Source organism: Drosophila grimshawi, unplaced genomic scaffold (assembly GCF_018153295.1).
Source record: "Drosophila grimshawi isolate 15287-2541.00 unplaced genomic scaffold, ASM1815329v1 contig_1367, whole genome shotgun sequence".
NCBI classification, from domain to species: domain Eukaryota; kingdom Metazoa; phylum Arthropoda; class Insecta; order Diptera; family Drosophilidae; genus Drosophila; species Drosophila grimshawi.
This window is the reverse complement of record NW_025062889.1, coordinates 3833312-3859094: the sequence shown is the minus strand read 5'-3', so window position 1 is coordinate 3859094 and position 25783 is coordinate 3833312. Positions and strand designations below refer to the sequence as shown.

The 25783-nt window shown below is 37.1% G+C and overlaps 1 protein-coding gene across 2 annotated transcripts in view; it reads right to left on the bottom strand.

Annotated features, from left to right (window-relative positions):
• LOC6569093 (putative GPI-anchored protein pfl2) overlaps positions 1-25783 on the bottom strand; it is a 69984-nt gene that overhangs the window by 4956 nt on the left and 39245 nt on the right. The window contains exons 1-3 of one of the 2 annotated variants that reach the window (XM_001994942.3): positions 25044-25251; positions 21573-21696; positions 1488-1606 (exon numbers count right to left, since the gene is read on the bottom strand). In XM_001994942.3, coding sequence (XP_001994978.1) covers positions 1488-1606; positions 21573-21696; positions 25044-25079 — 279 coding nt within the window. In that variant the 5' untranslated portion in view covers positions 25080-25251. Of the gene's footprint in view, positions 1-1487; positions 1607-21572; positions 21697-25043; positions 25252-25783 lie in introns of those variants that run through there. The other variant, XM_043216378.1, reaches the window with a different exon arrangement.

Below are 25783 nucleotides of genomic sequence, written 5' to 3'. Positions count from 1 at the left end.
AATAAGTCGAATTTTTGAAATTGTTGTGCCAGTTTTGTTGTATTATTTTGCGTGTGAGCAATTTGTCGTCTCGCCCCACAGTTATAAGCATTTATTATATTTATGTTTATGTGCCTCTAATTGCATATGAAATTTCAATATTGTAATAAATGTTTTTCTGTTTTTTGTTGTCCCGCGGTTTCCATGACAGAATTGGTGCAACTGCAACAGGTTTTCCATAACAATTTAAGTAATGTCAAAGCGTTTGTGATCGATTGGAGCATACTCTGTGTTTGATTAACGAGTTCCCTTTGGGTATTTCTATGAGCATTCTATTCAACACTATACACATTAGTTTCTTTCTATATTTTTCTTAACAATATCTTAGCAACTTAGCTTCTTCTAGTGAAACTCCAAAGAAGTTTTCTCTTTCTATTTATGAGAGCCGACAGACTAAATTTGAGTAAGACATTTTTATACGACATGATAGATATGTTTATATCTTTTATATACATGCCAACCATTTCAACCACAACTATTTTTACAGGGTATACATGACAAAAAAAAAACTTAAAAATGTATTTACTTTAGTCGTAGCTGAGACGGCGCTTAGGCGCTTAGGCACTCAGTCGCTGAGCTGGCAATTTATGCAATTTGGCCAAATCGTTCAAGTATCGCCATTGTCGTTATAATCGCTCGTTTGCATAAAACCATTATGTGCTACATGCCATAAATTATAGTGTTTGTACAGTTAGTTTGCATAAGGCATAAAGCGGCAACGTTTCAAGTACAATGCAATCCAATCCAATGAAATGCAATGCAATGTAATCAAATTGGTTACAAGGCGCCCCATTTGGGGCCTTGGCACTAAGTACATATCATAAAACATAATATGTATGTGTGGTACTCTATAGGCCGCCATAAAGATGCAATCACGAGGAAACCAGAATGCAGCCTATATTTGTTCTACTCATCTTTTTTTCTCTATTGCTTAGAAAGCCATAAAAGTCTGTCAAATAACGCGAACTCATTTGAATTTATTTATTTATGGGTATTATCAAAAAGTGGGAATCCCACTAGATGTAATTAGAGTTATTATTAAAGTTTTTTACTTATGTGCTCTATTAACCCCAATTGTCGCGTAATCTTTGAGTGCATATTTGCTAGAACAAATGAGCAATTGTTCAGCTTGGCTAAATTTCAAATTAGATTCTAATATTCCATTTAAAAGTGGTTTCTAACGATTTACGCCTGAATATTTATGAACTTAAAAGTAAATACTAAATTAAGTAATTCGAATTAAGTTAATTACTATTCAGGAAATCGTTTCACAACCTAAGCATAACATAAACGGAAGTAAGTATTAATAAAAGTTTTAAGTTTGATTAATCAATTTGCATGACTAATCAGTGTCACGGGCCTGTAGGCATTTATAAATTGATTGATTGATTCCTTAGTGTTATTTGCTTAGATTCGTATAGACGAGTTAGCTCAAGGTTAGAACTTACCATGCCAACTAATCTCCAGTTGTCGTTGAAACACAAATATCTTTGCGTTTCTTTTGCGAACAGAGCTATTTTGAATTCGTTGTTCACATAGTCCGGGAGGCCGACTATCGTTATATTTTCTGTAAAGAAAAACAAAAAACAACACAATTTTAAATGTGTGTGTGAGGCTTTTAATTGATGTAAATATTTGGCTGAAAAAAACAATTTTTTAATTAAATGCAAACACGGACGCGCTGTGTCTAAGCGTGTCCGAGCAACCTGATCATTTCATTAGAAGGGCTATGACTAATTTTAATATGTAATAACAACGTAATTGCTGTATTACTTTCAACTTTCAACTTTAAACGCTTGATCTTTTGAGCCCACCCGCCTGACCTTGGCACTGGTCTCCAACAGTGAGAAAAATATGCCAATTAAATATTTTGTAATTCAAGAAATATATAAATATATATTTTTTATAGTATTGCTCTATACTTAGTATGCTAATATATTCATATATATTTGTTCTTGAGAAAAGTAAGCAATATATAAATAATAATATTTTTTTTTAATATTTCTCTATAATTTGTATGCTAATAGATTAATTAATGCTTCTTATACATTTTTAATAATATAATAATCATGTCAATAATAATTTGCTTGATTCTTTTGCGTTTTATATGTCGATTATTTTATTTATTTATTTTTGGAACAGCCCGAACTGTTGCCTTTTGATAGGCTGTATAAGCAGCTCCCTTTAAGATTCTTTCTCTCCGCCTTCGGCTCTTTAGATTCTTCTAGAAGGTATTTGAGTTGTGTTTGCCAAGTGCGCCATGTTTGATATTTGCCTAACAGTTAACAAACTGAATCTGCTGAACAAGGTGTGCTGCGTTCTAATTTTAAAAGACTGCCCAGCTGCGTCAGCCAAATGATTATATCACAAAAAAAGATGGAGATGCAAATGCATTAAAAAACCCAAACTCAAGTATATATCCGATGTGTGTGTGTGTGTGTGTGTGTAGTAGGTGCGCGTCTTTTTTCTTGCACTGCTGCCTACTCTCTCCACTAATTATAAACTAACAATGTATCTTTGGCCACGCCCCGCTCAAGAGTCAGGGCTATTGAACTTCGAGCCACTAATAAGTAAAGCACTTGAATGCGGCACACAACAGCGCAGCCAAAGAAAAGCAGCATAAGGCAGATAGAGAGGGAGAGAGAGAGAGCGAAGCGAGAAGAGAGAGAGAAGAGCACAGTGAGAGAAGGGAGAGAAGACCACTCGAGTTAGATTGATAGGTGACTGGGTTCAGCTTCAGCTTCAGCAGAAACGTTGACTTCGTCGTCTGTCTGCTGCCCGTAATTAAATTTATGCACAGAAATTCTTAGCAAAAAGACGCCCGCCTTGCCTAGAGGGGGAGGGTTGGGCAAGGGTAGGGGTAAGGTATGGGGTTACTTGGTGGGCCTCTCATATTTCATAAGCCCCTTTGGGGGAGCCCTTGGGGGCCCAGTGCGCTTGAGTGACTTTTGTGCTTCACACCTTTTGGCAGGCAGGCAGGCAGGCACTTTGACTTGCTTGACTCCTGCCTTTTGTCGTTATTGTTATTGTTGTTATTGATTTCATTAGTTTAGTGACACATGCCAGAGAGAGAGATGGAGAGAGAGAGAATATACTTTCAAGTTTGCACTTGTGAGTGCAAGAATTCTTCTCCAACATCTCCAACACTGCACTTGGACTCTGGCTAGAGACACGCTCCATCCTGCATTTGTTTGTTTTTCTTCGAGCTTCGAGTTCTTGACTGCTTCCTCAAGGCATTTTGCCTGGCATTGTTTATCTTGTGCATTTCCAGTGGACACGCAGTGGGTTTCAGTTCACGACACTGTCGTTGCTGCAGATGAGCAATTGTGCTAGTTATCAGCAGAAGAGGCAGCTAACGGGGGGAAATAGGGAGACCTGCCTCTTGGCGAACGGTAAAGTTATTTAGCTATAGCAGGCGTAGCTGAGAATGTCGGAAAGTATATTATTAATTTTAATATATAATATAACACCTGCAATACTCAATTGCCAACATATTAGCCATGTAATTATCAATTTTACACCCTTTTTAATATCATCTATTTTTTTTTTTTAATATCTGATGTAATATACTGGTAAACTCCAACAAATAATTAAGCCATTACTAGTTTGTAAATGCTTTTTAATATTTACATAATATATTTAAGCCTATTATTTTTGCTTTTATTTTATTCTCCACCTTTAACCCAATAATTGCCAAAAGAAAAACCTGTGCTCCGAGGTGCCCCACAGACAAAACTAAAATGTTTATTTTTAATGTCTCACGATGTTACAGAAATAAAATGTAGTCGTTTTTGGTTCGAAAAGTTTTCACGACAAAATCACATAAAATGCATTTATGCTTGGAATTTTTATGGTCATTGATCGTAGATATTTTAAAGATTTTTCGTTTCGGTTTGTTTTTCACTCAATAAAAAGTAACGAACGCGTCGCATTTTTGCCGCAACTTATTAAGTTTTATAAGCAAGTTGATGTTGTTGTTGTTTTTGTTTCTTCATCATTGCCTGAGTTTCTAATTAAGTTATTAGTCACAGTGTGGAATTTTTTTTGTTGTTATTCGGTTAGCTAGCGCTCAGTCTTCAATTTATGTATATATATATATTTTTTTTTTTCCAGCATTTTTGGGCTTTTGAGAATGGGCGTCGCTTGATATCGATATCGAGTTGGAGATCTGTGCACTTAAAATGCATCATCATAAATATGGCAAAATAAAACATTAGCCCGATCACCTGAAGGCCTTCTAATTGTTAGATGTTATCGCTCTAGACTGATTTCAGACTCGTTATGCTTATGGTTCTGGGTTTATGGAGGCGTTTTATTATTTTCTTTTTCAGTGTGGGTGTGTTTGTCTTGGGGGTTCTTTAGGGCCTGTGATTAAGCGAAACTTAAACAGTCTTGGGTGCTGGTAATATATACTATTCGATATAAAATGATTTAAGCATTTTATAAGCTAATAAATCTGTACATCATTTAAGAATATATTATTAGAAATTTTAATTAATATGAAATGTATCTGAGATGCATAACATTTGTAATAAATGTAAACTTCTTATGATAAGACACTTGCAAGAACTATAAATCTGATCTTAAATCACAGTTCGAGCTAGTTGCATTTAATATTAGCCCACCAGCTGTGTTTCTTCACATAAAAATCGAAAAAATCGTGATATATAACATCAAAACTTCAGAATTCAAATTGTAACGAATAGAACCATTAAAAAAGCAACATTTAATCACATAAAGATAAAGACAAACTAAAGTTCAGGAAAACAAAAGGCGACAAAGAACCAAACCCAAACGACACAAAACAAATAATAAAATAAAAACAGAAACAAAAACAAAAACAAAAACAGAAACAGAAAATAAAACAACAACAATTTTAATCAAATATGCAAGCAATGAGGCTCATCAACATAAAATTAAAAAATCATAAAATGCTAAACTGCACAGCATGAACAAAATCCAAAAATCTGATTAAAACGAGTATATAAAATAAAAGCTAAAAAAAAAAACGGCAAACGCCGGGGCTCCAAAAAAAAGTAATAATAAAGTGGACAACAAGCTGGGGCGTCAAAATGCCGCCTAATTGCGGCACATGTGTGTGCGTCTGTGGGGCGTTGAGGGTGGAGGGGGCAGTTGGTTGAGCGGAATACCATGTTTTTTATGACCTTACGACTGTGCACGTCACACACACACGCACACACACAAACACACACGCACACTCAGCTGGTCACTTTGTCATTCCATCAGCGTGATAAGCATCAAGTATTCGCCCCCATGCCGCGCCCCCTTCTAGCCAGAGTTATGAACCGTTCAACGCACGTGGAGCCAGCAGCATTTAAATTTCGGTTTTAAATCAGTTTTAACTGGTGGGCGTATTTTATTTTATATTTTATATTTTTTTCTCCGTTTTTCTGATAAGCATAAATTGCTGCTTATCGTTATAGCTGCATCCGATTTGGAGGTGATCTCTATGATAATAACATTTTATTTGGCATATTTAAAAGACTTATTTCGACTATTTGCTTCACTTTCACTCGTTACGAGTTATGCTGGACAGATTTATGGCCAGAATAAAAAGTATCTTGGTCAATCACTTACTATTTTATTGTGTCCATTTATTGCATTTATTTGATTTATTAATCATGTGATTTTTCTTCGAGATAGTTGCTTGAATTTTAATTCAAGTAAGCTTTCTCAATACTCACAATTAGACATGTTGCACTTTCCCGGTATTGATCAGTTCTGCTTGAGCTGAGAATGTATATATAGCGATTTGTTTTGGTCAGTTGCGGGTCCTCGGCTGCACCACAGTGCATTGGCCCTTTCCCGGAATGTTGTCTGAGGCAGGAATGTTTGTAAATCTGCGACTGCATTCCGAGAACTTTCTCGCACTGAGGCTGCCACAAGTGGAAGCCGCAACTGCAGCGGGGTCTTAGATTACGTTACGTATTTTGACTGCGCGAACTAAGTAATTGCCTCTTGCAACACCAACAACACCAGCAACAACAACAACTACGATTTGTCACATGGTGCCCACAACACAACAACTGCAACAACAAACATCAACTAGTCGCCATTGGGCAGCAGCAGCAGCAGCGGGCGAGTCGCCTCTCGGTGTGGCTGTGGTTGCAGCCAACCAACGAACTACTCCGCATTTTGCCAGCTATTGACGTTTTGTCACGTTTCCTGGAAAAAAACCGTTTTATTTGCTCGTCGTTGCCTGGCTTTCGGTTTGTTTTGTAAGCCGATGCCCACAAAAGCAAAACAAACTAAACAAAATGAAGAAGTTGTGGAAAAAGTCGAGAGAAGAAGTAAATGTATGGAAAAAAGGAAAACAAACTTCAACTTGAAGCCGTTGCACTTGTGCAGCCTGCAGCTATTTATCAGTGAAAGATGGAGTCGTACACTCAAATCAAAACAGAAACAGAAACACAAAATCTATATTCAAAAACACTCAAAAACACTTTGTTTTTAAGAAAACATTTTTGTAATGAAAAGATCTATTTTTATTTCTTAAATATTTAGCAGAAACATAAAATATATTTTTGGGGTTTGTAAATTAAATTGTTGTGCATTATCTGGAGCAACTATATATTTTTTTGAGTGTAGTCATAGGTTTGGCGAGCGGAGCCCTCAGCATTTCTCACTGAGCGCTAATTGCATTGGCACGCCCGCCGAAGGGGGAGCCGTTAGGGTTAGGGGCAGGGTTAGCGGTCTCAACTCGAATGCCACAATTAGCGCCATTTAATGTGGAGCGTACTCGACTTTTTACGCACGATTCCTGCACCGCAGACGCCACTTTAAATTGTGGTGCTCCGGCGGCGGCGGCGTCGTCGACGTCGTCGTCTTCGTCGGAGGCCACAGTGTCAATGAGTTAATTAGCGCACGACTCCCTTCCCCTCCAGCAACTCTCCCCCCAGTCTGTGCAGACACCCAAAAGGGCCTAGCTCATATGTGTGGGTGTAGATGAACAAAACAAAAAAAAAAACAGAAACAGAGAAAAAATCTCTGTTTTTATTGGAGTCATCGTCTTTTCTGGGTCAAATGAGTCTCTCATAATTTATGTTGCGCTCATTGAATTTTTTGTAGTGCAATTAAAATTATTGAAAATCCCACAAATACACAAACAAAAAAGTTCAAAAATTAAGATAAGATTTTTGTCTTTTCAAATTGATTGAAAATGTGCAATGTGTGGTCATAAAACGAAAATGCTGAAACGCATTCGTTGTTTAAGTTTCACATTAAAAAATGCCACACGAACTTGATGCATTTTTTGTATATCTAATGTGGTATGTTTTTGATCTTTGTGATCGAGTTTTATGCGAATTTTATGTTTCATTAGTGAACTTGGCGAGCATAAATAATAGTTTTTTAGTAAACCAATATGAAGTATTTATAAATTATTTACTGTACATAAATCAAGTTTTGTGTGTGGGTTGATCTGGACATGCATTAACAACATTATTAAATGGATGTTGACTTATTTATAGTATATAAATAATGTTAAAAATTTAATTTAATGAGTAAAATAGTGTATTTAGTATTACATTTAAGTATTAAGTAGTAAAAAAGGTTGTTTAAACCTTATTTTAATTAACATTTATTAAAATTATTATGTCTTCTAATGCATGTGTTATTATTTAGTTAAGATATATATAATTAGGTGGCTGTTGTTATCTATATTATATATGAATTTTGAGAGTGGGATAATCCTTATTTTAATATTCAATTTAAGTAGAACTGCTTGCTTTGCATAAGTGAACTGCTTGCTTTTGATTGTCTGCTAAAATTGCTTCAGTAATTGATACATTTTAAGCACTTTAATCAAAATATCATCACGCCAATTTAATGGTACTTGATTGTAGCAACTGCTGCTGCTTTCCTTGTTGTTTTTGTTATTGATATATGCAAAAGATAAACGTGCAATTAAAAGTTGCTCGCACCATTTATCAATGCATTGGTCAGCAACAGCAGCAGCAGCAACAGCAACAGCCAGCAAGCAGTATCGATTACAGCAGCAACAGCAACAAAAAACAACAGCAATAATAAAACTTAATAACTGCTGCCTTTTTGTGTATGTTTATATTGAAAATATAAAAAAAGAAGGAAGGTTGTGGCGACCACACGCAGGCGGCATGTTATTTACAGTTAATTGCCGCTGACTGCAGCGAAAATGTAAAATTACATTGATAGTTGCAGCAGCAGACGACAACAACAACAACAAAAGCAGCAACAGCAACAACAGCAGCAGCAACAACAAAGAAATCGCTTTGGGGAAGTTTCTTTATTGTTTATTTATTTAGCTCGCGCTGCGGTTTCGCTTTCATTGTTGTGGTTGCAAATGAAAAATAAATTGAAACTGGCATTTAATTAAGTTAACTGCGCACCGAGGAAGGGGCAGGGGCAGCTGGGGTCAGTAGAGCGCAGTTTGGGCAGTCGCTAGCAATTAATTTAAAATAAAAACAAATAAATCAGCAGCGTTTTTTTTTTTAATTTTTATTTGCATCCGTGCAAGGACGTTTCTTAAGCCAAAAGCGCAGTTCCAGGTTGCAACATGTGGCAACAAAAAACAGAAAAACAACAACAACACAGTATTTGCCTGCAACAAAGTGCATTTTATTAATTAAGTGCAAACGCAGTCACTTACAAACCGTTTAAACTGCGTGTTAGCCAACTTGAAATGGCCCCGCTAATGCGCCGAAGCCAAACAACTTGAAATTCGGTCCGCTTGAAAAGTGTCAACCGGCAACATTAAATACCAAATGCAAGTTTAAAGCATTATATATATGTATATATTTTTATCTATATACACACGTGTGTGTGTATGGCACGGGTGGGCCACTTGTTTACACTTTACATACAGCACCGAAAAAAAAACTGCGCTCAAATTGCAACAGGCCAACAGCCATTTGCTTAAACAAATATTTTTCCGCTTTTTGAAATGCACTCGTGGAGTACTTTAATTTTGTGATAATGCGTGTAATGCTTGGAATTTTAGATGAAACTTTGGCTATATGTGACTATATGTTGCAGCCAGATACCCACATCATATTGTTGCCACAGAAACTATGGGTCTCAATAGATATACATGTCGGAGTCAGCTAGATCTTCAAATTATAAAAAATCATAGAAACTAATGATCAAAAATGAAGCTCTTCTATGAATAACTTTTTGGTTTTTCTTTTAAAAATCACAAATTACTTTAACTAACTATGTTTTAACAAATTGTTGTCAACATTTGACTGCACACAACTCGCACAGAAACTATCCTTTGAAAATCAATCACTTCCTATTTATTAATTTAAAAAAATAATGTATTGTTTGCTGAGATCTTTTTCTAATTTAAATATGTCTTTTATTTTCCGCAAAGCACATATCGAAAAGTATTCAAAGCTATTCAAATTGCTCTCTGCAAGTGTATGCAAAATTCAATTTGCCTCCATTCGCCACTTTTCTCGTTTTTATAATTTTCATTAATTTTTTGTGGATTTGTGTTTTTTACCTTCATAAGTCGCTGAGTTATTATGACAATTTTAATTGTTTGTCAAAGCTCCAAAACACACTCAGTGTGTGTGTCTGTGTGTTGGAGAGTGTGTGCATTTAAGGTGAGTGAATTATGTTCGAGATACGCGCAGAAACATGGATTACGTCAGCATAAATTAAGATATATCCGTCGCTGATTTATGCGGACAGGTGTTAATTGTCATCGATTGGCCAATGAATAAGTATCCATAACTATTCGCCAATATCCACCCAGCAGGAAGCCGCTTTTTTCCTCTCTCTGTTTTTCCAGCGTGGGAGTCTGTCGCAGGAAAAACAAGCGCTAATTGAATGCACTTAGGAGCACGACCAACTCATGTTTTGACAACTGATAAACGACACTTTATGGCCCATGTAATATGCAGCAATCCATATTTATATATCTTTGCACAAATATGGCCGAAATACCAGCAAATAATTTATGTGAGTTTCTGATTTAATTATTTACCCCATAGGGTTTCAAGAGTTTGGTAATTGCGCGTGTCGCGTTTGGTAATTGCAAAGATATTGGCTTTTAGAAGGGGGAGCAAACACTTTGAAATTGCGAAATCTAGAGACAGAAACTTATTGAGTGCATTCGAATATAAGTCTTGAGAACAACAACTATTGAAATATTTAGCTGAATTGGATGTATTCGATCGTTATTGAAAGAAATGGAAAATAGCTATTGAGAAGAACAACTTTTAAAATATACAGCTGAATTAGATCTGTAAAATCGTTTTCGAAAATAAACGAAAATAGCAATTCAGAAGAAAAACCTATTAAAATATTCAACTGAATCTTTCCCTTACAAAGTGTTTGCCAATCATCATTGAGCCTAACTAGACCTCTCGTCCTTTGGCCATCAACACTTGAAACGATTTAGTGGACCACCCAAATGAACTATAACCAAGCAGAGAAAAAAAGGAACAACCAATTTTACTTTGCCTTGAGGTTCGCATCGTTTTTGGGGGCGTGTCGCAAGCACTTACAACATAATTATTATAGAGGTCTAGGGCGAACTATTAACATGTCCGAGGTATGGGTAAGATGAGAGCGTTTTAATGACGCCATTAATTAGCAAAAATTACCAACAATAAGAAAACACATTCTATACAAATTTTAACACCCTCCAGGGATAGTCCGAGAGAGAGAGCGAGAGAGAGAGAGAGAGAAGGAGCAGCAGTTGGCTCAGTCCTTTGGGCCCTCGTGGTTGGTAACACCTTTTGATTTACGTGCAGCGCACTCGTTGGCCATAAAACAAAGTTAGAACCTTTTTGGGCCGCATCCTAGAAACGGCATCTTTGCTGAGGACTGGCTCATGTAACGCGGCAGGGCGCCTCCATCAGTCTGTCTGTCTGCTGTCTTAACAATTCTTTTTTTTTGCCTTTTGCTTTTGGCCCAAAGCGCCTGCCAGACCACTCAAGAGGCAGAGCAAGAGAGAAGCATCACCCACCGCACGTGCAAAAAAAAAGAAATAAGTAAAAATTGTAGGCATAATAAAAACGTCATGTCCTTGTCTGCATTTTGCCTAGTTGTGCCTGTCTCTGTGTGTGTGTGTGTGTGTGGCCAGGCTAAAAACAGGATTTGACCAGGTCTAAAGGTGCTAAGTGCGGCCGGCTGATATACATTTTGTTGTTCTTGTTGTTGTTGTTTTGCCTTTTATTGTCTGTAAATTTTGCTTCTTCTTCGCTTTTTGTTTCTGGCTTTGTTTTATTGTTTTTCGCTCGTCATTATTTCTACTTTTACGTTTGTTTGTTTTTCTGCGGGCCAGGACAACTACCGCTCCCCCCCTCCCCCTCTTTCTGTCTCTCTCTGGCTGTCTGTCTGCCTGTCTCTTTCTGGTCTTGTGTCTAGTTTTGGGCCAGCTCAGTGCTTGAAATGCTGACATTGAGTGACATTGCTGTGCAACTGTCAATGTTGCTTGCCATTTGTTGCATTTCAATGTTCTTTTTTGCTTTTTTATTTTTATTTTTTTGCCCTTTTAGCTTTACCTTAATTAAGGCTTCAGGTGTAAAATGCTCATAAAATGTTTCGAGCGCCGTTGGCCGACAGCAAATTATGCGAACACACACATCGGAACCCTTCATCTTACTATATATACCCCAATCCCCTGCCACTTCCCCTGGCCCATGCCCCATTTGCTGTTTTTAGGAGCCTTTTGCAAATCGATTCGTTGGAAAAATAAACTTGAATTGTTGCACTGACAACGTCGCGACGTTGTACGATGATTAAGTTGTGCTTGTGGCTGTGGCTTTTTGAGGCATGATAAATAGGTAGGTGTAGGAAACTCCCTAAAAAACTAGCGTTTACTATGAGAGCACCATTGGCGCTTTCTTTTTTAGTATAGCTGATATTTTAATGAAATACTCGTAAGCAGGAATAAATTTAAACTTAGTATGCCGAATGGATGCTTTTCTGGAATAAACTAGAGACATTCTAGACTGAGAAGTTAACTTCATTATCTGCAGATTTTGAGACAATACGGATGAATCTTCAAAGCACATTATATCAGTAACTCTCGCCTTAACTCGAAAATGGTGTACCTTCATGTTATCTAGAAGTTTCAAATCGGAGTATAATTGTAGTTTTATCTCCTTTCTAATATCAACCTGACCTTATGCTCTTGTTGACCCCTCTCTGTGGTATTTTTGGCCCAATCTTAACCTTAATTATCTACTCTCTCTCTGTCTATCTCACTCTCTGGCATCTTATTCACTTGGCAACTCTGTATTCTTCATGGCGCTTTAGCTCATTTAATAATTTTGCGCTAATCTTCGCATTTCTCGTCACTGAGCCGCTTGTTTTTGGGCTTCTTCTCTGGATTTGGCTGTGGCTGCTGTCCAGACGCGCCTCGGTCAATGTCCTATCTGTATTTTATTTTTGGCTGAATTTTATTTTATGTGGCCAAAAGCGGTCAACTGTTTACCTGCAAATCTTTTCAGTCGGCGTCGGCTGCCGCGTCCCTTTAATAATGAGATAAGAAAACATTTTACCTTCGATTTTTGTGGCTGCTTTTTTGGTTTTCTTTTTGTATTTGTTGCCCGACTGCGTCCAGCGACAACGGGAGCAGCTAAAAGCGTATAACTCTATTAAAAATTATTGAAAGCATTATTTTATGGCAAGAGTCCAAACGGCCATTGATTGGTTTTGCCAGCCGGAAATCGGTTAATGGTATTCCAAGGAAATCCATTTGGAACAGCTACCGGGGTGGTCTCTAACTACTCCTCCCTCCCACTCTTAACAAAATTGACTTAGTTACGTAAGTTACACCATTATTGTTATTGTATTTGTTCACCAGCAATTACCTGTTACAAATGATGTGCCAATTGTATGCCATCAAATGACTATTCCCATTCTCCCCCCCAACTATTAGATATCGGCTGCTCGCTCCACAAATGTCCAACCAAATGAGCAATTACCAAAAGCTACAAATGCTTCGCAGGCAGTAAGGTGTCGGCAGGCACGCATTGTCATTTAGTCAAGATACAAGCTGCACGAATATGAATACGAATACGAATGAGTGCATGAATAGTGATGCGAGTGTGTTCACAGTTAGTGAATGGTAGGAAACTGATAACTGGTAGATAAGCTTAGCAATGAATGAATTGTTTTGGAATTGCAAGAGAAAAGCATTGAGTTTGCTTGATAATCGGTCACTTAAATATAATATACATTTATGTAAGCTTAAGTGCTTATAACAATTAGTCCAAAAATAACTGCATTAGTCAACACTATGACAAGCTTTTCGTGTAAACTGAAACTGTTTTGGCTTTAGAGGTGGAAACCTTTAAGATTCTGATCTTAATAAACCTATTAAATGGGCTGATCACAGCATGGACTCGATTTAATCGTGATCACCTTAAAACAGTGATTGAAAACTCGCAACGCTGCTCAACACTGGCACACCTTGAGCTGCATGAGGCAGTAGACGTCTAACAGATATTAAGAAGGCGTCGCGTGCAGCACCGAAACTAAATGTGCCCCAAACAAACGCCAGACACGCAATTTTTTGGTGAACCCAAAGAAATAAGTGCCGAAAAAATACCTGCGCCCTGCCAACTGCCCCAGCACATTAACAACTGCTTAAATACACAAGTTTTTCGCTTTTCATTATGCATACACACAGACACACACACACACACAGTCATACAGAAGTACATTTACATGAGGGGAGGAGGGAGTGTGTTTGAAGTGCAGAAGTGGCAAAAGAAGAAGGCCAAGACCGAGAAACTCCAGCCAGGTTTGAGTCATGCAACATCAGAAGCTCATTAAACGGCAGTATATATATATATACTATATATACTTTTCAACTTATGAGTACAAAAAGTCGAAATTTGCATAGCTGCACGCGATGCCTGGAATACTTTACGTAATTGCAAAGTGCCTGTTCCCAGAACGGAACGTGTCTCCCTTTTTTTTTGAGTGGGAAGTGGGGGTTGGCGTTTTGGGTGGTGCCGGGGTGTGTGGCTGTATCACCTTGTAAATGAATTGATTTATTGGTGCGGCGCAAGCCAAACTGACAAATTAATGCATTTCCGTTCAGCGCTGCCAACTTGGCTGACAGCTGTCGGGGCTGCTGTTGGCCAATCTGAAGCACATAAATATCTAGCAGAAATATCTAAAACTTTACCTACACATGTTAAGCATTTTGTTAGCTGGAATTCTGTTGGCGCCCTCAGTTGCGACATTTCCTGCTGTCTTTTCTCATTCTTGGCCAATTCTTGGAAATTGTTTGGCATCAACTGCAACATTTTTGACCTTAAGCCGGTGAATTGTTTGTGGCATAAAAATATCATCATTAATTCGGTGATAATTTACAGCTTTGCTGACAGTTTATTTATTTTTGAGAAAATAATATGTGAAAAAAGACAATGTGAAAATTGTTTAGGTTTATAAAATATGCGGTATTTAAAGACAGAATTTCTTTATATTTTTTTAGATAATACTCTCCACTCTATCAACATAAAACAATAATGGGAGGTAGACTATGGTCTTCAAGCTCCTTAAATTAACAAATCGCAATTGATATGTTCAACATAGTTTTCCATCTACAAATGGATGCCCAAAGACTTTTCCATCACAACATGTGGCAGAATGATGTCCTTAATGTCGTCGGGTTGATTCCAAACGTCATCAAAGGACACTTCATTGATGCGTCCAGTCAGAATGTCATCCATTAGGTTGCTGGACGATAAGAATGGCAATCGTCCCACTTGGCGAGCAATAAAGCGATCCATGCTCATTTTAACAAGTGATCCCAGACCCGACGAGTTACGCAGCATTTGCATTTGAGTATTCAACTTGGGTTCATTACAGTTGAGTGAACGGTGAACTTGTGGCAAGTGACTCAAATAATTACGTTCCGTGGGCAATACGGCCTTAAAGGTTGCGCTTAGGACATCTAACGGTGGCACCTTCGTCGATTGATCCTCCATTGTTTCAAAATAACTTTCGTTTTATTTTTCAGAGCAGCTTTAAAATATATATACAATCTGTGTATGACTGATTTGGTAGCTATAACATTTGCCAACAACTGACATATAAGTCAGAACAATAGAGAGGAATAATTACATGATAACCTATTGTATTTTCCACAAATTCCACTCGATATAAATTTCATTTGCCACATACCGCAAAAGGGGAAGAGAACATGACTATCTCATCAGGCTACAAATTATTCATGGGATTTGAAGTGTCTCCAGCACAAGTCGCTGTGTACGATAATAATAATGATGATAAATGCCGTGCTGCGGGAATTACGTACAATTTAAAGGGTATTTAGGGATCAAGAACAGGTCGAACAACAACAAGCAGCAGACGCCTTGATCATGATCAAAACCGAGTCTTCTATCGATTCTTGTTCACTTTAGAACTCGTTGATAAGTAGCAAGTGAGTGAGAAAGAGACGAAGTGGCATGTTTAGAAAGAAAAAGAAAAAGAGAAAAAGGTGCATTCCCTTTTGTTGTTGCTGGGAGTGACGAAAGATCATGTCCATTAGGTCGTCTGCAGCCAGTTAATGGCTCGAACCATCAAACAACCAAAAAAACCAAAAAAAAAAGGTTCCACAACCGGTGGCTGATGTCGATCGTTCCGTCTGATCCACATGAGATTGATATGTTTTCCGGGGCATGGACGACCGTCCGATCATATCGCACTGATTATAGTTTTGTGGTTGGTTTTTTCTTCTTTTTTTTAATATTCATGTCGATTATAACGCAAAGTCGGCTTAGCCAACAGAGCCAAGCGATATTTGTTTGATGAATTTATTGCGCCGTTGATCAAGCTGCTCATCGCCGAGCGGCGTTTTGTTTTTAATCCGTCGGCATTTCTTTCATATATATCCACCCCGAGTTATCTTTTTGTCGTTCTCGTAAAATGCACTATTTAATGGCTTGGAGTGTGCTACGACTAGGCCCGATCATCATCTCCAGCAGATTATCATTGTGTGGTTGGTTTTTATTGATCGATCATAAAGCAAATGCTGCAGCAGCAGCACCAGCAGCACCAGCAGCTGCCACTAGTTTTGTTGGGATAGGCATAAAAAGTATTACGACTATTTATTTATTTTTATTATTTTTGTTTTCTTTGTTTTTTGTTTGGGATTAGCATTTGTGTAGTTATATATTATTTATGTTGCATTTGGAGATTATAAGATAAGTAAGATATTATGTGATGATTAATATCAATCTTGATTAGCATTTCGTTCAACTTTGTTGGGTTTTACAGGGTTAATTTATATAATGATCTGATAAGCTTTCTAGAGGCATAACTTGCCAAATCTGAACAGAAGAAGCACAAGTAAACTAATTTTCAAAAACCAGTGTTTTTTCTATATTAATTTCACACTTCAAGTTGCAAACGCGATCATCTTCAGATTATATCCTCAAAACGCGTTCGTGGAGACTTTTTATGACTGTTTTGATTATCAAAAGCAATCACTGCTTTTCGTCCAGATACATTCTACATTTAAATTAGAAAATTATGTAATTCCAGCAAGTCTAACTTTTTACACTACTACAAAACTTTATCAAAACTAAACCAAATATGTTCTCACGCTCCAAAAAAAAAATACAAAGTAAGAGAGGAGTAGACAATTCTAAGAACTTTTGATTTCAATGAATGCATTGACTAGCTGCGAGAGCTGTGAGTTCAGCTTCAGCTTCAGTTACAGCTCCTTTGTCAGTCGCTGGACTGAAGTGCGTAATTGCTGACAAGGCAGCTCCTGCCATTGAAGCGTTTATGGATCAAAAATGCAAACGCTCATTAACCAATAGAAAAAGTGAAGAGATCGATGCTGGACAGCAAGAAAAACAAAGAGGGCAAAAACGCTTTGAAGCCAAGCCGAAGTTCAAAAACAAGCCATTGTTATTCAAATTCAAGTTGAGAGCAGAGCAGAGCATAACTGAGAAGAGACACACAGAGAGAGAGAGAGAGAGAGAGAGAGAGAGAGAGAGAGTGAGAGAGAGAGAGGGCAGAGAGGACTTGGACATTGTAATGGGAATGTGGATTTGATTTTCGAGGGAATGGGGAAAAACTACATCAAATTGGCGCTTAAATATTTTCATAGCCAAGACACAAGTTGGGAAACTGTGGGAAACAATAATATTGAAACAGCGATTGAAAACGAAACGAAGAAAGAGACAAGACGAGACGAGAAGAGGAGAGAAGAGAAGAGAGACGAAGGAATGGAGAGGCCAAGAAAGCGCATTTGACTATGTTTTCTTCTCCCTTTACTTACTGTAAACTGTAAACTTGAAATGGCCACTTGAGTTTTGAAGCGTTAAGTGGAAATCAATGGCGGTCAGCCCAGCAGCAGCAGCAGAAGAAGAAGCAATTGACCAAAAGAAGAAAAACTGTCGAACCTGCCTCCGAGTTGAGTTTCTCGACGGACGGACGGACGGACGGACGACTGACGATCGGCAAGCGGTACACTTGTTCAGCTTTGTTGTTGACCATGTTTTTTAACCGTTCTCTCCACCTCCTTACTTCTTCTTCTTCGTTTTCTTCTGTCTCGCGCGGTAGGTAAAAAATGCAGTTGAGAATTTCAAACGTTGTTGTCGTCGTCGGCGTCTCTTGGAAATTTGTTTGTGCGCAACGGAAATGCATTTATTTGTCCACAACTTGGACGGCGTTTAATGAAGTGACCGCCCCTTAACACCACCGCACCACACTCCGCACCGCCACACCACTGCACCACTCCAGAGTCGAACTCTTTGCGGGGCGTTAATTGATGAATCTGCGCTGCTGAGCAGGTTCAATGACTACCCCTACCCTAATCCCGTACCCCTACCCCTACCCCTACCCCTACCAACAAAAAATATGTGCTATTTCTTGGAATTTTCACGGCATGATTTCCTTTCGAGCTCTGTCGAAAAACTTTCATACATTGTCGTTTTTCGGGTTTTTCATGTTAAACACATCTATTTAAATTTTAATGATGTTTGTAATGATGGTGCTAAATATTTCCCACATTATTATCACCTAACTCATTGAGTAAAATCATCTTCTTCTTTTTTCTCTTTCTTGTAAAGGTCGTTAGTTTGTATATTGTGTCTAGTTATAATATTTACTTGCTTGACATTGAGTTTTAGCTTTTTTATAAACTAAATTAAATAGTAAACAGAGTCTTGTATTTAAATATGATTAGATTTATAGACCCAAGGAATTTCCCTGACAAGAATCCAGATTACTAATTGAAATTTATTGTAAAGATGCTTTTGGTATTTATAGCTATAGATAATGTCTCGCATAAAACATTTGCTTACAGAGCTATGAATAAACTGGGAGTATATTTTAATTTCCGGTTTTTTTGTAAAACTTTTAAAATGTTGTTACAAAATTTAATGATTTTCTCCGTAGGGACAGATTTTAAATAAACAAAATGAGAGCAAAAATACTTTTATTGTATTTGGTTAGTCTGATCTAATTAAAGTCTTGATAATAATATAATAGAAAGATCAAATAGATGAATTTTAAAACAATAAAGTTCGAGTTGCGTGTAGAAAAGCTTTGAGAGCGAAAAATTTAATTAATGGAAGCTTCCTATTCATATTAATATCACATGATTATAATATTCAAATCAGCTGCTCAAAAATAGCAACTTGCCCATAAAGTTATTAAAGCTATCTCACTTTACTTTGAGGCTGTTTTTTTTATTTATTTTAAACTTTGATTGATCTTGTCGCTGGCGCTGGGCAGCCTTCAACGATGCCCAACAATGCTAAACAGTTTTAATGAACTACAAGGCAAACAAAAAACATAGACCGACTGGAAAAAAGACCTCCATTGAAAAATCAAATCTTCTAGCCGAAAACATAGCGAAGAGGGCCAGAGGCCAGAGTCGTCATATTAAAAACAATGATCACTAGGGACCTGGAACCCTTGTCTATTTGTTCACGAAATTAACAGCTTGCAACTTGTTACATGCGGTAATTCTCTTGGGTGGGGGGGAGGTGAGGAGGTGTTGATTGGGCAACGCCCTGGACATCAGACAATGTTGCCACCGGGACAGGGGCAGGGGAAGTGGCATGGACAGGGACAGGGGCAAGGGACAGCATTTCAGAAACGAAATGATTGCGTTCTTAAATTTATGACCGCACATGATGAGCTATAAATTGTTTTATTGCCCCAGAGAGCTCATCTAGCCCTAGTTATAGTCTTAGTGCTGGTTTTCTTCAGCAGTTTGCTACCCTTTCGATATTTGTATGATATTCTATATGCGACCTCAACATTTTTCGCCTTTGAGTAGGGCGAATTTTGTGTGCATTTTTCACGTTAGTCTCCAAATTAAATCATGTGATTTATTGTCGGGTTTCCCCCCCAGAAAAGTCTGTGGAAAGCGCTCGTTTGCGTTGGTTTTTACTGTGGTCTATTCTGTGGTTCTTTTCTCTATTTTCCTAGGGGGGTTAGTGAAAGTGCGTTGATTGAAATGTCAAGATTCATTAGCCACGGGGCTCGCTGGATTGGGCTAATAAGGTACAGGAGCGGTTCAGCTAGAGATGCGGGTGCAAATATTGCTGAGAAGGGAACTGAAATATGTGGTACATAGCTTTCGTGTTGTAAGGAATTCAAAAATCATAAAAATATACATATCTTAAATTCAATATTATCTAGAAAGTTTGATATTGATTTAATAGAATTTCAATTTTATACACTTCATGAAATATTTTTTACTGCTGTCTGTATCTTTTATGCCCATAGTTTATTTTTCTTGAATTTTCCAGTAATTTCGCATAAGCTGAGCTCATATTAACAACCTTTGGCTGGCTTGGAAATACCCGCAAATAGTTTGAGTACAAGTGTGAGTTGGGTTAAACCCCGGCAGCTTAGTGTAGTGTACCCTAAAAATACATATTTTGATTCATAAAAGCAACATACATAATCCAGGAAGGACTACCTGAGGACTACCAGGACTACTGCCGATCATAAAACGCAGTCTCTCATGCAAATGAATGAAAAGCAGCCTTCGATGGGCGTGCAAATTGACAAAGCAACTTTTCACACATTAGCTATAAGTGTTGCGGCCCTTTTTGCTCCTTTTGTTTTTGGGTTTTCTTGTTGCTGGTTTTGTTTTTAAATACCAGCTGGAATTTTCACGCATTTTACACCTGTTGTTCAAAAAAAAGAAAAGAAAAAAATTTGTCGTGCTGCTTGAAAATGTGCAAAAACAAACAATTGTCGAGTAACAGAAGTTGGAATATATATGTATATATATAAATTTAAGGTCCTGCTGGGAAATACTAGCTGTAGCTCGTGCTGCGACCCTTATCTGAGTGTATCTTTTTCTTTTTATTTGGGACAGCTGCAGGCAGCGGCTCTAATTAGGCCCTGGTACGGCTGTTGGTTGTTATTGTGCGGGTTGCAACGTGAAATGGACTCTGGGCTGAGTTTTGCGGCCTGCCAACAAAGTCCAGTGAAAGTTGACGCGTTTCGTTTTGCGGAAAAAAATGTTTTTATTTTTACTTGCAGCCGTTTTTGCAGTCATAAATTTGGCACTTTATGCGCCAAATGTCCGAAAGAGATGCAGAAATGTGGCAACAGCTTGGTCTACAAAAATCTCTTCAATAGACTTTGGCTACAGAGTGTGACATAGAAAATTGCAAGTATTAAATATACAATGATTTAATGAATATACAAATATATATTGAAGTTTTCTATTTTTGTTCATTAATATATCTTGCCATACTATTCATATTATCCCATACTATTTTTAATATGTTTCCTAAGAATAATCCTTCGAATGTTTTAATTTATAAAATATGAAATACAAAATAATGGAATCTTCGGTGTGCCTAAAATAGACACTCGTTCTTTTTGGAAGTTAGGTTTAGGTTCTGATTATATATTCAATACTTCTGACTCATATTTTTGTAGCTTCTGTTCAGCTACGTATTTGACTCATACATTTATTCATATCTCATAAGCAGCACTTTAGCAACATTCATGGAATTCCTAAGTTCTTTCCCATCGAAATGCTTTGAGGCATGTGAGATTGATGAGCTGAGTGACAGTTGAACATGTTTGCAACACAGTTAATAACTGAGACAAATATTGAATAGTCAAAAGTAATGTGACTTTGTTTTTAGGCCAAGGGAAGTGGCAGGGTTTTTGGGAAAAATATGAGACACTTCATCATGCAGACACAGGCAATAACAAGAAAACAATGACAATAACAATAACAATAACAACTACTGAAAAATGTTTTTATTTTTTGTTGAAGTTATTGTTTGTGAAAGGCTGCCAACAAAATTGTTAAATTAGATGCAACAAAATCGGAATGTGAAGGCATTTCCTGCAGACGTGTCAATAAACAAAAAAATAAAAAATCAAGTCAAAAAGAGCGAGATGGGTTGAGGAAGGGGACAGAGAGAGAGAGAGAGAGAGAGAGAGAGGAGAGGCCTCATAATATGCTACATTTATTACAAGCGCACTTGAGCTGTGTTTTGTTTGGGTTTTTCTTTCTTTTTTTTGTAAATTTTTTTGGGGAAGTTGTAAATTGATTGGGTACTTACGTATCTGTGAAATGTCTGTCACTGAGACTGTTCCTTCCGCAGCTAGGTGTATGGCTTTGTTGTGTGCACACTGTGACATTATTACGTAATCTTCTACTGTACATAATGCACCTGAAATCACCACCTGAAAAATAAGGAGAGAGAGAGAGAGAGCGAGAAAGAGATAGAGCATTAGTCAAAAACAGCGCAAGTACACTAAGGAAAACGATAGAGAATTAAAATATAGTGTGGAGTGCGAAATTCTTATTTCAGGAATGAGTTATTTGATTTGTATTCACAAAAATAATTTAATTAAATGTTGATTAATATATACTTATTTTAAAAACATAAATAACTTATTTAAAGTAGAGGTCTCTGTTTTTCTCCAAGTGTATATGTATTTTGTATCACTATCTGCGGATCGTTATCGATAACAGCCAATCAATATTGTATTTAACAGATACAACACAAATACAAACACACACACTTGCACACACACACACACACACATAGAAGAACCTAAATTGCATACCAGTGTTTACAACTTGTCAAACAATTCCCCGCGCCTTTTTTATTACTTCCTCACCCGCCCCCACAGCCTAGGGCCCTCCTCTCTCGCTCTCTCTCCATCTCTCTCTCTCTCTCTCTGTTGTCTTGTCTCCTGCGTAGATCGGTAGTCGCCTCTGGGGTAATTTATCATGTTTGATTTGTTGTCTCACTTTTGATATTTCAATTTCACATAACAGCAACATTCATTCATTCTTTCATTCATTCATTCATAATCGCCCCCCTTTTTCAATTTATTGAATTTATTGTTGGTGTTTTTTATTTTTGTTTGGTTTTGGTTTTGCGTCGGCGCTTGTTTCTTTTCTTATTATTATTATTATTATTATACTATTGTGCCAGGTCAGGTTGTAAATCAGGCAACTGGCAACTGAAACGAGTTCAATTGAGCCGACACCTGCTCAACTGTGGAATCTATTCAACTATTTATGGCTCATCTTAAGCCACTCGTAAATATCACGTTTAGTTTACTGCGATAATTGTAAATAATTCGTGAAAATATCTTAGCAACCTCCAACTACTTATATCAGAATATATTTCACTACTATTTGCCTGCCCCGCATTCATAATCTGAGATTTTGTTTTTGAATTATTAACTTGATTTAATTAATTTATGTTTGTTGTGATCCTTTAAGCTTTGTTTATTTACTGCCTTCTTTTCTAAAGCGTCCTAATAATCTTAGAGCTGATTGTCTCCATAGTTTGATATGATTTGATTTATTATGCTTGTGTTATATATCTGTTATTTTTAGTTGTGTTCCAATTTGTGCTCTTTTTTTAGGCTGCTCTGAAAATTATTTTTAATTAAAATTTTATCACTTATTATGAGTTTTTGGTTTCGTGTTCGAGCAAATTCGTGTTCGAGCAAATTCCTTGCCTATTATCCTTGTTGGCTGATTGACCCATTTGTGGCACTTATAAAGTTAGCTCTATCCCGTATAAGCTCTTGTAGTTTTTGCATTCTTTTCAGTTACTTTCATCTTAATCCATCAACCCATTGTTTTTTGTACTTCTTTAGTTTGTTTTATGTACTTCTCACATAATGATTAACGTCTACCTACTCAACCTATTCTTTTCTTATACTTAACCCACTCCCTTTCATCTTTCACAATTTTAACTCTCCAAAGTGAGTTTGGTTATCGATAACATCTCTTTCATTGCTGAAGTTTCGATTGTTTTAATCAACCCTTTGCCACCCTTGAGTAGCATTTTAATTGTTTGGCGCCACAACAAAACCCTCAACAAAACGCTAAAGACCACCCAACTAGTCCAACCCACCATTCTCACCACTCCCTTCTAGCACATGTTAACCACTCCAGGGTGCACTTGACTCCAGTCTCGAGGCCTCTCGAGATTGGGAGAAGGCGCTTCAGACACAGCCTCAGCCTCGTTGAGTAGCCTCCACAAATTAGCCAAGCTAAACTTCCTAAAAACCAATTTCTGCAGCTGGTTCTGTTTCTGCTCCGATAACTGGTAACTGTAACTGAAAACGAAACTCATCGAGAAATCTTATCGCAACCGAAAACACACATTGGAAATTTATGCTCCGCATAACCTCGTTTTCGGTCTGAACCGTTTTCCCAAGCGTTTTTAACGCTACTTCAACTTGCTTCAAGATATAGATATGTGGGTGGGTCGAGGGAGAAACGGTGAGGGGGCGGTGGGTTGAGTAAAACGCATTATTTTGTAATTATCGACAGAGTTCTAATAAATAAAGCGAACGTGCGGCGCAGACCAACAAATAATAATAGTAAAAATAAAAGAAATACGTCGCAAGGCCCCTCACAACAAACTTTTTGACTGGGCTATAATTATTACTGTATTCTTCTTCTTCTCCCTCTTTAGTTTTTTGTGGGTTGATGAAATTATGAATGAAGATAAGGTATGCCACACAAAACTTGAATGGGTTGGGTGGGTGTGTGTATGTCTATGTCTGGGAGGGTGTATGTTTTTTGTTTTTGTTTTCGTTTGTTTGTTTTTGTTGCAAATGCTTCTGTATGGGTTTTTGCTGTTAATAATGGAAATGATTTCAAACTTCACAGCTCGTGCATATTTACATGCTCATTACCTGTATGAATGCCATACATTTGTAGTGTATATTTGAAGATAGAACTGGATTTTTCTCGATGTGTATGTAGTAAATATGATTTGTTGATCTATTAAGGTTTCATTTTAAGTGCAGCTAACGCCTATTTAATTTCATTGTATACCCTGTAATCCAAGAAATGCTTGCGATTTAGAGCCTTACAATATGGCTATTCTCTTAAAATTCATTTTAGTTACAGTTCATATCCACTTTCTGCCTTTTCTTATAAGTAAGTTCTGTCTTTTTACTTACAGGGTATTACCTAATCAACCATTAATTCACTTGTAAAAAAAACTGTAACGTATGCGAATTTTTATGCAAAATTATTGTCAATTCTGAATTTTAAATGTATGCACATTTTTCAACATTAACTGAAAATCATGCTCTTCGTAGTCTTGATGACTTTAAGAATAATAAGAAATTAAACTAAAATCTTTTTATGAAAACTAAACTCATAATATTTGAGAAGCTACCTCGCCATATGCTGATTAGTTTTTTCTTAGAATAAACTTGATGGTTTAAAATAAAAACCTTTTCACGCAAACAAAATTCTTACTATGTCTATCTAGAATTATCATTAATTTGAGCTTTACTGATAAATATTATTCAGTATATCAAAATGAGTAATCGATTGTGTAAGAGTGTAAAGCAATATTATGAATGATAATATTTAATTATCAAAACTACCTTATTAAAAGTTTACGTTTCAAAGAATTTCTTACTGAGTCAAGGTTAATTTTCAACTATTTTCGAATTGAGCTTAAATATCAATTGGAATATTTTGTTTTTTTGGTGAGGGTACTTGATTCGATTTAAGGGTATGCTGGACTACCGTTACTTACAATAAAAAAGAGCAGTCTTTTCAACTGATTCGACATTCATTCGGCGATTAATGTGCATAATTTTAACCCATTTACTGCCAGCTGAGCAGCAAACTAAAATTTCGTCCTGGAAATTCTGCGATCCTGACGACAACGCCTGCTAGAAATCTGGTAACGCCGTTTAAGTTTGATAACGCTGACATTGAATGCTTAATTGTGCAATTTGTGGGCGTGGCATTTGAATTGTAAACACTTTTTCAGCCTTTTTCAGCTATTTTTGCAAACATTTATTTTTTGCCTGGAATTTCACGTTTATTGCCAGCTTTTTGTTGTTGTTGTATTTGTCGTTGTTATTGTTATTAATTAATTATAAATAACAAATTCCAGGCGACGCACAAACACAGTTACACACAGCTCCACACACATTCGCAGACATTTAATCGGCGGCACTTCCGTTTCCGTTTTGGCAATATTTTGTTGTATATTTGTTGAAGCACTTGTCACGTTTTTCAAGATTAACTTTTGTTTTTAGCTGATATTTCTTTATTTATTTTTGTTGTTGTTGTTGACAGCTGAATAGCGTTGCCACCTAATTTGCACAAATGTTGCACGCCGTAACGGTAAATGCCAAATAACCGCAAATATTACAAGTCACACACACATTGCGTGTGAAAGAAACAGAGAGAGAAAGATATAGAGAGATAGAGAGCGTGAGAGAGCGAGAGAGAAAGAGAGAGAGAGAGAGAATATGATTTGTGGAT